The 16,173-nt window shown below is 41.8% G+C and overlaps 1 protein-coding gene and 1 long non-coding RNA gene across 2 annotated transcripts in view; one reads left to right on the top strand and one right to left on the bottom strand.

The window, feature by feature from the left end:
- The first annotated feature begins 10,622 nt into the window (after window positions 1-10,622).
- Window positions 10,623-16,163, top strand: LOC306806155. Its single transcript, XR_013775413.1, has 3 exons — window positions 10,623-10,718; window positions 14,322-14,487; window positions 15,805-16,163. It is a non-coding gene; the product is annotated as an uncharacterized lncRNA (long non-coding RNA).
- The window catches only part of HMCN1 (hemicentin 1), a 157,289-nt gene continuing 153,509 nt past the window's right edge, over window positions 12,394-16,173 (bottom strand). The window contains exons 105-107 of the mRNA XM_079314622.1: window positions 14,314-14,433; window positions 13,828-13,954; window positions 12,394-12,807 (exon numbers count right to left, since the gene is read on the bottom strand). Of these exons, the coding sequence (XP_079170748.1) occupies window positions 12,441-12,807; window positions 13,828-13,954; window positions 14,314-14,433 (614 nt within the window). The 3' untranslated portion in view covers window positions 12,394-12,440. The remainder of the gene's footprint in view (window positions 12,808-13,827; window positions 13,955-14,313; window positions 14,434-16,173) is intronic.

Here is a 16,173-nt window from a genome sequence, read left to right as displayed (position 1 = left end):
GCATCACTGTCAAGGGAAAAGGAATACCAAAGTCTGGCAACAGTTTCCTGTATTTTCTGTAACTGACACCTGAGAATGAGTCTGTGTCACCAAATATGGTCTACTCTGTTTCTGTCACAGTGTCCTCTATGCTGATGGCTCTTTAACTCAACTTTTTGAGGGATTCTGAGCTGTAATGAAGACTGCAAGGAACAGAAAATATCTCCAGTAGAGAATTGAGTCATTTGGATCACTCTGATGGACTGACAGGTTTATAGATAATACCTGTCTGCAATAAAAGCCTAGTTTGAAGAAAGACTATTAATAAAAGTGTAGTTTGAAGAAGGACTATTTCCCTTGTGAAGATTCCCTTTCTAGCATAGGTACTTTTTTGTTGTTTTGGGGTTTTTTATTTTGTTGGGGGTTTTTTTGTTTTTGTTTTTGTTTTTTTTCCTCTTATCCCAAAAGATTAGAACAGGCTTTGGATGTCAGATTCTGACGTGTGGAGGGAGATGCATTTGTAAAGGAAGTGCTAGAAGAAGGTGTTTAAGGGAAGTAGCAGATCATCCTTACAAGCTTCTCTTCTCCCAAAGGAAAAGGAAGATGCTTTGCAACCAAACAAGAAGTCCATTCCCTCTGCACTTAACAATCTTGTTTCAGTACATCATCTGAGATGTATCTGGAGGATGGGACTTTTTACGGGCAGCCTTCTTTCAGTCACTTCAGAATGAGTCATGTGTTTTTGTGACCAAAGCAGTTGGTTTGAAAATGAAAATTGTAAATAATGCACCACCCTTAAGACAATTCTATTACTGAAAGATTGAGCTCAGAGTACTGGCAACATCCTTTGCTCAAAGGTAGTTTTCAGAAAATAAAAGAAAATCCTAGGGATGTTGGGAAAGAATATGGGTTGACATAAGCATATTCTACCAAGAGAACATAATTTATCCTGTGTTTATGGGTGCTGTGCTGTGAGAAACAAATATCATAAAGGCTCAATTAGACTGGAAAGAAAAGAATTTGCATAACTATGATTGTATACAATAACTGCTGCTTAAAAGTGTGGCCTTCCAGAAATCCTGTCAGTAACAAAATGACATTGCTAATTGCTTCCTTTTCTGCTGAGGAGTGAAAACCTTCAGCTTGGGGTGGAGGTGCATGTGTCAAAATACTGACAATGAACATAAGAGCCCCTGCTCTGCCTGTACTTTAGTAAATGATTCAATTCCTGTTCAATGCAGGATGTGAGAAATGAGCAGGTGGAGAGACAATTTATGGGAAAGCTCAGTGTAACAGCTTGCCAAAGCCAATCTCACAGGAACTTAATAACTATACTGTGATGTGAAATAGGAGTGAAAATGAACTCTCAGATGAATGTGGGGGCCACGAGAGGAAGAAGAGCCCAAGGAAAGATCCTGCAATGATCCTTTCCTGATACCTGATCATGGGTTCTTCTTCTGTCCTAAATACACTGAAAGGAAAAGGAGCTGAAAAGGTCAGTCTTTCATGCCAAACTCAGTGGAAATTCAGATCTCTTGATGTTTTAATTAATCTTTTTTTCCTTAATTCTTCAAGAACATAGCATACATTTCAACTAAGGATCTGCTCCAAACTAACCAGTGCGTTCAGGGGAACAGCAAGTCCTTCTAAGTGTTTAGTGTAACTCTTAGATTAAAGTAATTTGATGTAACTGTGATATGAACACCACATTTTCAAAATGATCCTCAGAATCCATAAAGTGGACATCTACTAGAGGAAGAATTGCTAGAAAAGGTTTGAGGAAGAAGAAGCTAAAGCAGTAGGACTGCAGGCTGTCTGTCAAATTCTAGAAAATTAATTTCAGAATCGCCAAAAAGATGCAACTTTTATTTGTAGATAAAGGGTTCCTGTGAAGACATTCTATCTTAATAAACCTGTTCTTGTGTGAAAGTATGAGCTTAAACTAGAATGATGTAAATTATAAATAGAAATAAGGGGCTTCTCCTTGTGTTTTGGGCATGTTTGACCTTTTTAATGTGCTATATAGTCTCATCTGTTTCTATGAATATTTTTAGCTCCATTAAGCCTAGAGAAAGCTAAATTTGTGACTTTGGCTTGAGTAAAATTACAAAGTGTTTCAGATATCACACATAAATATTTACATTCTTCAACCATTTGGGGCTTACTTTTAATGCATTGTGGTGATTTTTACATACAAATACTAGAGCTGTGAGCATAGACTAGGTTAAAGGGGTTATTGCTGAAATAGAATACAGATAATATAATATTTTTCTAAGCTTATATCAGGCTCTGATGAAGCTTGAATATCAATTGTGCCTATTTTGCCCAGAGTGAAAACCAAACAGGAAAACTCAGTTATTTGCACTAATTTATAAATGTGATGATAAATACTTCCTTTAGGACCTTGCAACAAGTAGCTACTTAAGTAATCCCAAAAAAGGATCATTTAACTAGGAAAATTTCCTAAATTAGTTATGTCAGTAAAATATATACATAAAATAATATATGCTATTGGAATGTATTCCAGCTTATTACCTCTAAGTGAAAAGCCACAAAACATCCAAGCCTTCTTTTCCCCATATAATAAATTTTAAACCTTAGGATGTTTTTAAATTCCCAGGAGTTTCACAGTGGTTTCAGAATATGTACAAATCCTGAATATTGTCTTGAGGGTTTGCTGAGATGGTTGTGGTGTTTCTTGAGGTGGAAAGCATGAAGGACAGACTGGCACTGTTATTGGGCTATCCTGATTTGTAAGTGGTGTTCATATGGCATGAACCCTTTTGTTTCTCCTCAAGTTTACTGAAATACATTAATATGAACACATAAGAATATGAAGTGACTAGAGGGTTCACTGTGCCTTGTGTTTTAACCAGCTGCATTATTAGATCCAGTGATAAATGGGGCTAGTTCAGGTGAATTTTAACTATGGTGTTGATGAGAATTAGGGGGAGGCAAGTTGAAGGTGGGCAGGGAAGGTCAAGGAGGCTCTGGAAGGCGTCAGCAGAGACTGAGAGGCTCTGGGCACTGAGTCCCTCAGTGTTGGTGAGTTATGTGCTGGTTTGTTTGGCCAGCGGGGCGTTGATGGGAATGGGCTCGGCTGCAGACACAGGACGTGAGACAAGGAGGGTTTGGCGTCAGGGAGCAGCTACCAGCCGTGGGCAGCAGGCACTGCCTGGAATACTGGCTCATGGAGGGGCTGGGAATAGCCCTCCCTGCCAGCAGATAGCCTGAAGTGTTTTTGTCTTTGGGAATCCTGAGGGATGGGGGAGATGGCTGTGGAATTTGCAAGGATTGCAGAAGTTTGGCACCATTTTCAGGTTGATGTTATATTCATAACATTCTGTTCCAGGGCTCTGGCTGGGGCTGATGACTCTGTGTTACCTCATGGCAACGCCCTGGTGCTCTGCTCCTAAAGGCTCGGGTTACTCAGTGAACTTCACTGTGTGGCCAGATAAAACTCCCCCATTATGGTGAACACACTGTTCAAACTCTTCTGGTGACATTTAGACCAGCACAGTTCAGAAATTCAGGAGCCTGGATTCAGTGAAAGACCATGGGCCTTGACTAGTATTTTTAGACTGATATGGGACACTGTGAGCAGCTTTGGCTGCCTGAGCACAAGGTACTGAAAGTAAGACAAATGAGAAGAGGCTGCAATAATAAATAAAGTAATGGAAAGATGCAAGAGGAAAGCACAGAGGAGTTTATTTTCTTAATTCTAGCAAAGAAGGGCTTTGATTTCTCTGCATAAATACCTCCAGGCAATAAGGATCTGGGGGGTCAAGAAGAAGAGGATTATTTGAACCTTTAGTTTAATAAAACCTTTAGCTAAAGCAGCCAAAGTTCAATAATTTCAAAAACTTTGTGAGTAAGATTGCAGGAAATTAGAACAAGGTTCTTAAGCATTTTATCACTGAGATTTGGGAATGGCCTGCTGACCAAATGAGCTTTAAGCTGGAGTTGGATGCATTTTTGAACAAGGTGAAAGAAGGATCTTGGTGGCAGGAGTTCCTTCCTGGTGTCCCTCCCTGTCTGCCCTCTCAGTCTGCATTGCTATAAGAGCACAGTGAAGCTGAGGCTGTAGCAGGAGCCTGAGGTGGTTTTGGAAGGCTCTTGCTGTAAGACAGTAGAGCAGGGACAGTTATTTTGGAGACATTACTTCACTGTAAACAGATCTGATGTATTTCCATTTACTAAGTTGTCTATCACAGCCATCTGTCAGAGTCTTCTTTGGGCAGCCAGTAAAACCTTGCCATTTCATAATTAATGGAGAGGCAACAACACTCATTTCCCAGCTTCCTGGTGCTGCCAACTGCCAGTGGTTCTAATATTTTACTTCAGTCCCTCCTCTGCTAGGGCAATTCCTGCTTTCTCAGAAGCTTGGGGTGAGAGGGGAGAAGGCCTCAGTCACCCTTCTGAAATTTGTCCTTCCAAGTCTGTGAGCTCTGACATTCTGTTATTGGCTTTTCTTGCTAACTGTGAAATTTAGGCACATTTTGACAAGAAAAAGAAACATCACTCCAGTAGTTGTAAAAGACAAGGTGTGTGGCATCTGCAGCTTTCTGTGAATAAAATTGTGAAAAATATTCATTCTTGCTGCTCAACAACTTCCCAACGAGTGATTTGTTTTGGGTGTTTTTAGTTTCAGAAGCAATGTTTAAGTAGATAATTGTAATTGCTGTTAGAGCATTTTGATCACTGTACTAGTTTACCTTTTAACTCAGTTTTGAAAACAAAGCTAAAATTTAAACATATCTCAATGACAAAGATGATCTCTCTGGAAGACTGCTTTAGGTTAATACAAGATAATTTAAAAGCAGCTTGCTTGGTTTGTAGCAGGATCACATCATTAAACAGTGAAGAGTGAGAAAGTGTAGATATTTGCCATTAGTTCCTCCTTATAACCTTATACTTTATGTTCTAATGAAAGGAAATATTGGTATTGGCTTGATGATAAATAAGATCATGATAATGTTCTTCTGAAGTACATTCCAATTCTGCATGGTTAATGAAAGCAGTTTAATTCAAAAGTGTCACCCTTAATTGTCTCAGTTAATCTATGAGCACTCCCTTGAACAATTAAGTTGTCCATAGAACATGATAATCTTGTAGGTTTTGCTCTATTTTTCTCTTTTTTTCCTCTGTGAACATCCTGCATATTCCCCTTCTGGGACCTTTGGGTCCTACCAGGACAGTAGTTTGCTTGTGATTCATAGGTGAATGTCAGAAAATATGGACACTTGGTGATGATTTCAGGGATATGATGTTACTCTCATCTTTTTATACTTTTTACATTTTTATAATCACTTTATCTGGCGTAATATTAAAGAGCATTGCAAAAAACATTTATTTGGAGTGATTACTCTTACACAAGACTGTCTGGCAGATGGCAGGCATTTCCAGATGTTCTGATTTACAAGTACTGTTGCTCACCTTATTAAAGTAAATGCATTTAATGCAGGACCAGAACACTTTAAAAATAAACAACCACTACATAATAGGTAAATGCAAACAAAGATTATTTTACTTACAAAATCTGTCTGTGGAAAACTGGAGTAGAAAATTGACTGAATAACTGACATATCAGTTCTGCTACAGACACAGAAATTATAACTCTCAAAATATTTGATTTTGTTGTTGTTGTTAAAATACAACAGATTTAATTTGAAATCTGTCTTCTAAGAACATCTGTCAATAGAAGAGGGCTACCTAACCTTTGACCATTCAGGCAATAGCAATGGTTGTTTTTCATGTCAGTCTCTCTCAAAGAGGATCTCCAGCTCACTTGGAATATGGGGACACAGGATATAATACTCCAGGTGAAAATGTATAATAACTCATAAAAAATAAGAATTCACGGCATGTAGGCAATGCTTTGTTCAGGTATTCATAGGGAGCTTTTTCCATCTCTGTGTGAGAACAGTAACTCTCATTTTATTAATTAATTAAAGTTAATATTATTGTTATATGCCAACAGTCTTATTAACACTACAAATACATATTCCTTTTGTGTTGGAGACAATACTGAAAAAAATGGAATTTCATCCCAGAAGTTCAGAACTAAGCTCAAACCTGTAACTGCAAGTAGCAGAGCTTTTTGATGCTGTATGTTCTGATAGCTTAAGAGAAATCAAAACAAAAGAATGAAATCCCAATTACATTTTTTGAAAGTACCTGTCCACTGTTTCAGCAAATATGGACTCTGATTCTGGTTTCTGTTTTGCAGTTGTCCCAGTGTGCTGTGAGCTGGAGGGTGCATTGATAAGTGCTCATGTATGCTCAGGATGTTATCAGAAGTTGTTGATAGCTCCCACTTGAACTAAATCCATACATCCATGGTGTAAAGTAAACATGACCTGGTGTTTGTGCATTCCCTTTCTGGTTTAAATGTACCACAGGTCTGTCTGTAACTCCTGGGGGTTTGGTACTGCTGAGTCACTCATGTTCATGAACATCTCTGACCTAGGGAATTTTTGTCTCTGTGACCACCATTTGAAACCTGCAAGTGCTCATGGCAGCATCTGATATTCATGGCAAGTCTCATTGGGCAACCTGCAGTCCAAGACTTCTGATGCCAGTGAGTCCATTTGGGACCATTTCAGGACCATTTGGGTTACATCAGCTCTAAGTAAAACTTAGCTTTTGCTATTACTTGTAGTATCTGCTGAGAAGTTTTCCATGATTGAGAGAGATTTTGATTAGCTGAGGTGCTCAATTTGAAGGCAGTTGGAGGTTTTTAGCAAGGTCGTGACTGGCTTTCATTAGATGTGACTTTTTGGTAATTGCTGATGGCTCTTTGCCTGTCTGTAGTAAAGCTACTACAGGTAGTAAAAACACCAAGATATTACCTCGCCGTGCATTTGGGCTGGTGAACACAAACCACTTCTGTCTTAGAGCCTCATCTATTAAAGGACAACATTGTTTGTGCATCCAAAAATTTTCAAAACATGAGCTGTGAAACATTAGCGGTAATATTTTGGCACAGGCTTTGCAGGGTTACACCCAACTTGAGGTTCTCTATCAGTCTCTGCATCACTGACAGCATTGCAGAGCAACCAGAAAGAAAACCAATGCTATTTCCTTTTCAACAAGGCCACAGCAGCTGAGAAAAGCAGGCTGGTCTGAAGGATTGGTAAAGAGTGAGTACTGGTGAGCTAATTCTGCACACAGACAGAGGAGGAAGGATGAGACAGTTGAGGAAGGATGAATAAATTTGATGCAATCAGAGTTATTTACGAGGTTTATATTTAAAGTCCAGTTCTTTTAAGTAGAAGACAAATTGAAGAAGTGATGGATGGGAGCTGCTAGGATGCCTCAGCAGAAACTGTCTGGTTCTCATGCAAAGAAGCTTTGTCCTTCCCTGCTTATCACTGGGGCTCCTGTAGTCTCTTCAGTGTATGTTTTAATGTTGTTTTCTCATGTTATTTTTGCTTCTTTCATTTCAGTCAGTCATGCAGTGACACTCTGCATTTTCCTCTCTAGACAAGGGGAAGTCTTGTTCCTTTGCCTGCTTTATGTGAAGAACAGTCTAGTTGTTCCTCTGGTATTTGGGAACTCATTGTTCTCCCAGATTTGTAAACCTCATTTTAACATCTACAGCAGTAGATTCCAGAGACAATGCAGTTAAAACCCTGTGAAGAAACCTTGATGATGTTTGGAACTGGGCTTTTTTTATGTGCCACTGTGTTTACCAGGGACAGTGGTAATGGGGAAGACTCATGAGAATCTTTACTTCAGGGATGCTGGTTGGCTTTGCCTCTGAGCTGGAGACCCCAAATTAGATATATTCATTTTTTTGAAAGCTTTTACATACAACTTTGTGTCTGCCAGTGGTTCTGCTACAGTTTTGCATACCAAGAGTTTGGCTTTGCTTGAATTATGGGTCTGTGCAGTGCAGAGCTCTTCATACCTCTCAGGTGCTCTCTGTGAGTGGACTCCTTGAGACACTTCTTGTGATTGAGCAGGAGGGCAAGACTTGATTTGTGTGACTGCTGTGCAGTAAGCTGTTAAAAGGTGTGGGGTGGGAGCTTGCCTCAGTCCTTAGCAATGAGAAGTTATTAATAAGGAAGCCAGCTGCATCTCACTGCATTGCAAGACTACTTAAGCTATCCAGAACCACAGGAGATGTGCAGTGCTTACAGTGGCAAATAATAGATTCTCTTCTCCTTGCACAGCATTACTTCAGAGCACTTCTTGACCTTTGCTCTGTATTCTAAACAGCCCCTTGGTTTAGTGGTTTGTGATGCCTCCATTATTTAGCTATTAATAAATTATAATTTGAATCTATGCTAGTGCTGAAGAGCATCTTTTACATCCATATGCCTTTATCTGTAAGCAATTGTCCTTTGCTTCCCTTTCTAACACTAAACTTATCAAAGCAGAATAATCTGGCACCAGTTGTGCACTGAAGATGTGAACATTGAACCAAATGATCTGAAAAGTTAAATGGAAGTTGGTGAAAGAGAGTGCTTTAGGTTTCAGACTTCATTGTGGTGCTGAGGGATGGCAATGAGATCCATTTGTTTTTTGGGCTGAATCAAAGCTCTCCACTGGAGCTGATGCCAAAGATCACAAGGCTGGAAGAGCCTTATCTGCCCTCAGGATTCTTCACAGAAACAAATCACAGCACTGCCCAGCAGCCCTCGCCCATCCACGCATTTGTACATCCCATATCCTGACAGAGGTAACGGGAAATGTGGGAAATGTGCCAGGTGCCTCCTCTGCACCCTGGCCAGGGGATCCCACAGCCAGTGTTGTGTCCTGCTCCCACCCGTGTGGACAGCAGGACAGGCACTGGGATTCCAGCCTCGTAAGATAATCCATGGATTTCAACTGTTGCAATGTGCCAAGTTTTTACTGGCAGCAGCCTTGTGTTGGAGCTGCCAGAACTGGAAAGGCCTGTGAAGTGAAAGGGCAGCAGAACTCCCCCCTGGACCCCAGGAGCAGTGTCCTGCCTGTAAGTGCCCCGCCGATGTGGGCAGTGACGGCTGCATTACTCAGCAGCTGGCTTGGTTTCACACCCACTGTCTGGATATGACTTGGATGTGGACATTCCCCAGTCAGGCACAGCTGCTCTGGTCCTTGCTGACATGTTTTCCCTTTAGCCCACAGTGCTGTGCATCCAGCACAGGCTCATTACTGTACTCATGCAGTAGCTTTTTACTTCAGCCAGTGTGTGAAGGAAAACAAAACCCCAGCATATTTCCTCTCTCCAGAGGCTGGCCAGCTGGATCCCTGCAGAAGGTGTGACAGGTATTCCTTACCTGCCTCTGGTTCCTGAACATCTGCTTTGTTGGAGGGTGTGAAATACAGAAACCTGATGCTGTGGTGGGGTTGGCATTAGGGCATCAGATAACTTAAAAGATGCTGGTTGTGAATTTTCATCCTTTCCAGCCTCAGTTGACCCTAGTTTCATCCCTAAACTCCTTTTCCTGCCTTACTCCTTTCCTAGACCATAGATCTGGAAGCAATCATATGGGTTTTTGCAAAGGGCTGTATTTAACAAGTAGTTTCCTTCAGGTTTTACCAAGAAAGGATTTTTTTTGAGAGGAAGAATGAGTCTGGTTGTGCTCTGGCAAAGGCTGGGGTTTAGCAGATGTTTTCCTGGAATACAGGTGTGAGCTGAGTACTCTGAGCACTGCTGTAGCAAGCAGGTGCCTGGGATCCAAGGTGTGCCCACCAGGACATGAGCCTCAGGACACTTGTGCCCAGCTGCTGAGATGCCACCAGATGTCACCTTGAAACCACCCCTATGAACAAATTCCTTGCTATGGGAGATAAATCCTCTTTTGCTATCTTCCACAGGGTGTTTGACCCCAGTAGTGTAGTTAATGAAATGCTGCTGTGCTTGCACAGAGGTGAGGGCCAGGAACAGAGGAAGGAGCCTGTGGCACAGGACAGTGTTTCAGGGATAAACAGGCCAGGAGAAAATGCTGCTCCAGAGAAATCCAATAAGCAGTGGGAATGGCAGGCTTGTGCAGAAGGAAGGTAAGCACAGGCCCAAGGTAGCAGTGGAGCATTAACTGTTCATTAATTGCTCTCCTTGAGACCTCCCTTCATTTTTTAAGTACTATTTTTCTGTTGGTGTGGTATCTTTTAATAAGAACATTCTTACATACTGCTCTTAGGATGCTGTTATCAAAGAGTTAGTTGTTTGTGATAGGAGGACATTTGCAAATAGTTTTGTGACAAATGGTGTGGTGACCATATCAGTTTTTTATGTGATGATAGTGAACCTTTAACAGTGCAAATTACTGCTGCAGACTAATAGAGGGGCTTGGACAAAGTGACTGAACAGCCCTGAGACACTGAAAATTGCTTCTAAGGTTTGGGCAGCCTTATTCAAAGTGGTAATAAACACAGTAGAATAGTTGTTGTACTTAAAATTTGGATTTATGAAAGCAGGATTTTTAAAATTTAGCAAACACCCAAGTTCCTGTGGGTACATAAACATGTACTAACCTGTCCTTTACCTCTCAAGTTAGACCAGGAAACTAATGATAAGCAGCAGATTCTCCAGCCTGTCAGCAACAGGGCCAGGTAGCCTGTGGAGGTAGAGCAGCAGCAGTAGGTACAGTTGCCCAGAGATCTAATTTAACATACTTGCAACCTTTTCAACAGCTCAAGATATCCAAAGAAGAGTGTCCTTTACTCAGCCCTTCCTTTCTGAGTCCCTGAGTGAAAACCACCACACTTACCAGATCCCACTGGGCCCTCAGTCCTGGCATCATCTCAGGGTAAGGAACACCTTGCACATGCACCAGCAGCTCCTCCTGGAAAGCCTGCATGAGAAGGCAGACTTGGAGCCATGGCTGTATGTGGCTTCCATCTGGTGACTATTACTTAAGGTCAGATTGGCCTTTAAAGGCTGTCAACTCTGTTGACATTTTTTCCCTTCTCACAAAATATGTCAGAGTGAAATTTTTTGTGTTCTCGGAGTGGAATTAGATTCCCTTAAGGACATCACTTTCAGTCTGATTCTCATCCTTAAAAGACATTGAGGTAACTACCTGTACCTATTTTAACTTCTCACTTCTTTCCTCGTGTCTTTTTCATGGGATTTGTCTTCTTTCAGCTGATTTTATTTTTCAAGTCAGGTTTCCAAGAAGCAAACACGTTCAGTTTGAAGTCTGTAACTCAGACAAATTTGTATGAAGTGTAAAGTAATTTTAAGTTGTCCTTGTTTTGCAGAACTACTTCACTTGGTGCACTAGAAAAGGAAGAAAAAACAAGGGACAACAAGTGGAAATGTCTAAAGTTAGTTAATAATATAAATGAAAAGAGACAAAATTCTACTGGGAAACAATTTGTCCCTGTGGCTAAAAATCAACTTTAAAGCTGATGATAATCTCTTACTATCCCAGAGTGCCAGGAAGAGGGAGAAGAGCTGGAGCTACTCCCTGGTTTGCTGGGCACAATACATGCTGCATTTTTCCCTGGCACTTAGGGCGGGAGTTTTAGAAATGAATTTTTTTCAAAGATAAAACTCCTAGCAGTCTTAAAGGTGATGGGAACCTTTATTTTGATTATTTTTATTGTACTGACATTGTCATTTTATGCAAACTTAATTGTAAAACACTCTTGAGATACTGCATAGAAAATACACATAGGAAAAACCACATATATACATGTCCATAAAAATAGAATACATCTTGGCAAAATTACTTGTGTACAGTGTATTGACATTATTGAACCAAACTTATATCACCTTTGGAGAAAAATGTTCCATGTGCGTAAAACCCCAGAGCATTTACTGAGCTGGGAGTATGGCAGCGGATATGGGTTTGGGTTAAATAAATGGCTATACCAGAATGGTAGAGTAAAAACAAGTTATAAAATACCTGCTCTATAAAGTAGAAGAAGCCATTTTGGTTTTTTCTTCCGAAAAATAGCAACATCTCTACACTTGCATGGAAACTAAAGGTACCAGTTCCAAATTCTTCTGGAGATTTGTTAGCTGCAAACAAACTTTAATGTCATTTGTTTCAGCATTTGCAACCCTTGGGCACAGTGGCATTTGGTGGGTTCGAGCACACAACATCGTATAGCACAGCCCTAACTCTATTGGGTAATTGATAAGGAAAAAATCTAATAGATATAAAATTTAAATCACTTAGCAACCTTTAAAATATGTAGACCACTTGAAATTACGGGTTATTTTCTTCAGTTACTTTCAGTGGAGGCTGCTCCTTGTTTACTGCTTAGACTACATGGATTTCTCTGCTGGTTTTCAGAACATACTGTGGAAAATGACTATTCCAGTGTAATAAATAAAGCAAGCGGTAACAGGTCCTCAAAGCCACGGATCTTCCTCTTGAGCTGGAACAACGGAAGCGGAGAGGCAGCCTCTGGGAAGCAGGGAGGAGAAGAGAGCATAGCACCTCTGCAGTGCAGTGGTTCCCCGGGGGGGCAGGCAGCAGTGGGGCTGGAGCAGCAGCAGGGGCTCTGCCGCTGCAGGCTCAGTAGGGGAAGGCGGACACGGCGATGTAGACGATGAAGGTGGTGCGGTACTCGACGCTGCCGTCGGCGCTGTAGGACAGGGCGCGCACGCCCATGCGGTACGTCCGGGGCTCGCGCAGCGCCCGCGTGGTGAACACCACCCCCTTCCAGTTCTCATCCCGCAGGGCGAACGGCACGGCCGGGTCCTCCTCCGCCAGCAGGAAGGTGGTCCTGGGGTGCATCACCCGCTCCTGAGTGTAGGCCACCAGCCGGATCAGATCCTGCCCCGCCGCGATGCCGAAGGGCAGCGACAGCAGCTTGTACTCCAGGGCGTAGGTGCTCAGGTCGCACTCCAGGTCGTTGGCTGGGCAGCTTTTGAGACAGAATCTAGGAACGAGCAGAAGACTTTAGCCCAGTATCTGAAGTACTGGGGCAGATCTTAGAGGAGAAATTCTTCCCCTGTTTACACTGTTGCAGATTAAAACTTCTCTAGAAGCACTCATGCACTCTTTATCCTTTGTTCCTTTAGAGCTGCAGCTCAGTTTCATGTCTCCATTTGCCTCAACAGGATCATTTCAGAAAGATGTTGGCTACACTGATGTCATTGACATCCATGGGCTCTTAAACATTAGAATGGGAAAATCAAGTTTAAAATGTTCTGGGCAGCATTTGAGATATGTGTCTGTTAGGTCATAAAATAAAGAATTTGGAATGAGGGGCAGAATAAAACTTATTTTTATTAATCAAAAGTTAAAACATGAAATCATTGCTAGTGCAGTTTGCCACTACTAATGGAAGTCAAAGGACATGACCTCCATGTCAGCATAGATGTCACTGCAGTTAACTTTGATCCCAAAAGATGGTTTCTGGCTATGAAACAAGCTATTTTTCTTTCAGAATATCAAAAGATTAGAAGAAATCAATATGTACTTTTTCCCCAGAATGGGGAAATAACAAATCGTAACAGGAACTTAGCATCATTTTCATGACTAAAAGAATATATCTGATGCTTTGAGGCTGATGGCAAGTCAGGCCATTAGAGAGATTCAGATTAGATGCTAGGAAGGAATTCTTCCTAACAATTGAGGCCCTGGCACAGGGTGCCCAGAGAAGCTGTGGCTGCCCCCATCCCTGGAAGTGTCCAAGGCCAGGCTGGACAGGGCTTGGAGCAACCTGGGACAGTGGAAGGTATCCCTGCCCATGGCAGAGAGTGGAACTGGATGTTCTGTTAAGGTTCACTTCTAACCCAAACCATCCCAGGACTCTCTGATTTTCAATGCCAATGCCTTGCCTTTAGCTATTGTGAGCTCTACTGGTGTCAGGCAAAACTAAATTTTCTCCTTTAACAAGCACAGGTTAAAGAACTGAGCTTGGGACAGGTGAGAAGGGGCTGAGAATAAAACATACCCAGAATGTGGCTCTCGCTGGTAGCTGGGTGGACAAGGAGTGTCTATGCACTGGTAGCTTCCTCTCATGTTGAAACACATCTGATTGGATCCACAATTTATGTTCTCTTCAAGACACTCATCAATATCTGGATAGAAAAATGTGCAAGGGATCAGCTGCTGGTAAAAGAATTCAAGGGTGAAACCAAAGTGGATAAAGGCTGAGCAGAGCCCAGAATGAGCCTCTGTTTGACCCTAGAGCTTGGAGCTCAAGGTGGAATGGGAGGTCACAGTGGAACTGCAGAGAATTAGAAGTCGCAATTGTCTAGTCTCCTGATGTTTTATGAAACAATAAAGTGTGGAATATAAAACCCTCTAACACTTGAAATTTTGAATGCTGACTCCCAGACAGCCAATTCAGAGGTGGCTTAGCCATGTGCTGGGCCTGGTTTGTGTCTGGTTCCAGTGCAGGCCTTGCCCTGAGCCCTGCAGGGCTGGCTGTCCGTACCTTGGCAGGTTTTGCCGTTGGCCATAAGGCGGTATCCCGCGGGACAGGCGCACTGGAAGCTGCCCAGGCTGTTCCTGCACTCGTGCTGACACGTGTCTCTGCTCTCACACTCATCGATGTCTGCGGAGAGAAGCACCAACACCTCAGCATTCCCTGAGCCTGCCATCAACACAGGTACTCCCCCCCTATTTATGTACTGCAAGGGTTTGGACAGAGCTGGTGGCAGTCGTCTGGGTCTTTCTTTTCTGATGGGATTAAACAACTAAGACTAGAGTGTCCTCTCCCCTTACCTGTGCCATTCCTTGTAACTGCAGGCACTAAAGTCAGCTTTGAGGGACTCCTCCCTTTGGTGAAGAGCAGCTGTGACAGACTTTACAGCTGAGGAGAGCTGAGTGCTGAGACAGAGCTCTGGGAGAAAGGGAGATGTGCCACCTGTGTCCACTGACAGGGTGATACAAACACAGTCCTGCTCCCAAAGCAATCTGAGCTGCCTGATAATCAATCAGGTGTTAAGCAACATGCTTAGGGAACACTCAGACTCATTATCTCACCAGAGGAAGCCTTGTTACTAGGGGAGTCCTCCTTACAGCCACTCCCTCCTCAGGCAAAGCTGTTTCTCTTTTAAACTGACCTTGCCCATGCCAGAAGGATGAATTAGGCTCAATAGCTGGGAAGACTGTCACTAAATACTCTTCTTTCTTTCTTTTTTTTTTTTTTTTTTAATCTCCCTCTCAAATACAGAAGTACCAGTACCAGACTACATCATGTAAAGTTTACAAAACACATTAACACGATTTAAACAGAGATAATATATGATTATAATGGCTTTTGAAACATCTGCCTAGTTCAGGACAGTAATAAAGTAATTTCGTGCAGGAGAGATGCATGGTTAAATCAGTGGAAGGAAGGTCTTGGCTTCCCCTCTGTCTGACTGACAAGGGCTGCATTAGATCAAAGTGCAAACAGAGAAGAGAAACAGATGTGACTACAAACCTCTGTGCTGTTAGCAAATCCTGATGGTTGCCTATTGAAAGAATTGGCTTGAACAAAAGCATCATTTGGGGATATTTTTCAAATTTAGATACTTATTCAATGAAATTAAAGTTTCATGGAAAATTAGTATTATTAATATTCATGGCACATTAATTCCAACTAAAAGCTGGCATGAAGATCCAAATTTGAAAGAAACCCTTCCTTCCCTCAGTGAGAGTTGTATTCCTAGGTCTATCAATTAAACTCCTATACTATAACTATCCACATGGATATGACTACTGAAACCTCTTTGTAGCTTAAACACAACGTTTGATGTCTTCTCTATGCTCACTGAATGACAATGCAACCCCTTTTCTTACATTAAATAGTTATTATTTATACAATAATAATTATTTTAAAGCTTCTGTGCCTATTGCCCATATGACAGTGACTAACAGTCTTGTGACACTGCCAGTGTGGTAGATTTTAAAATGTTTATTCCAAACCCTTCTGACACAGATTACTGCTGCCAATGGGAGTCTAACAGAAGCACTGTGACTAGACTGGGGATACTGGTGGTTTTTGAAGTGTGAGAAGATTCACCAAGGATTCACCAAGGGGCTACTGTGATTAGGAGAAAGAGACTAAGGGGTAAATACTTAGCAAACAAATAATAAGTAGCACAATTAAAACAAGAGGTTATAAGGAGATTTGAGAATATTTTTGCTACAATATGAGCCACGACAGCTGAGACCAGAGCATGCAGAACCCTCTGAATATTGACCAGGGTGATACAAAACACAACCCCAGCACCACAAACCCTCAGCCCCTGGTATATATCACACAGTAACCTAAGAATAAGGCCCAAAACAGAGTTGCATAGACAGG

This window comes from Erithacus rubecula (assembly GCF_903797595.1).
Source record: "Erithacus rubecula genome assembly, chromosome: 10".
Lineage (NCBI taxonomy): Eukaryota > Metazoa > Chordata > Aves > Passeriformes > Muscicapidae > Erithacus > Erithacus rubecula.
The sequence above is the reverse complement of the archived record's forward strand: the minus strand, read 5'-3'. Positions and strand labels throughout refer to the sequence as shown.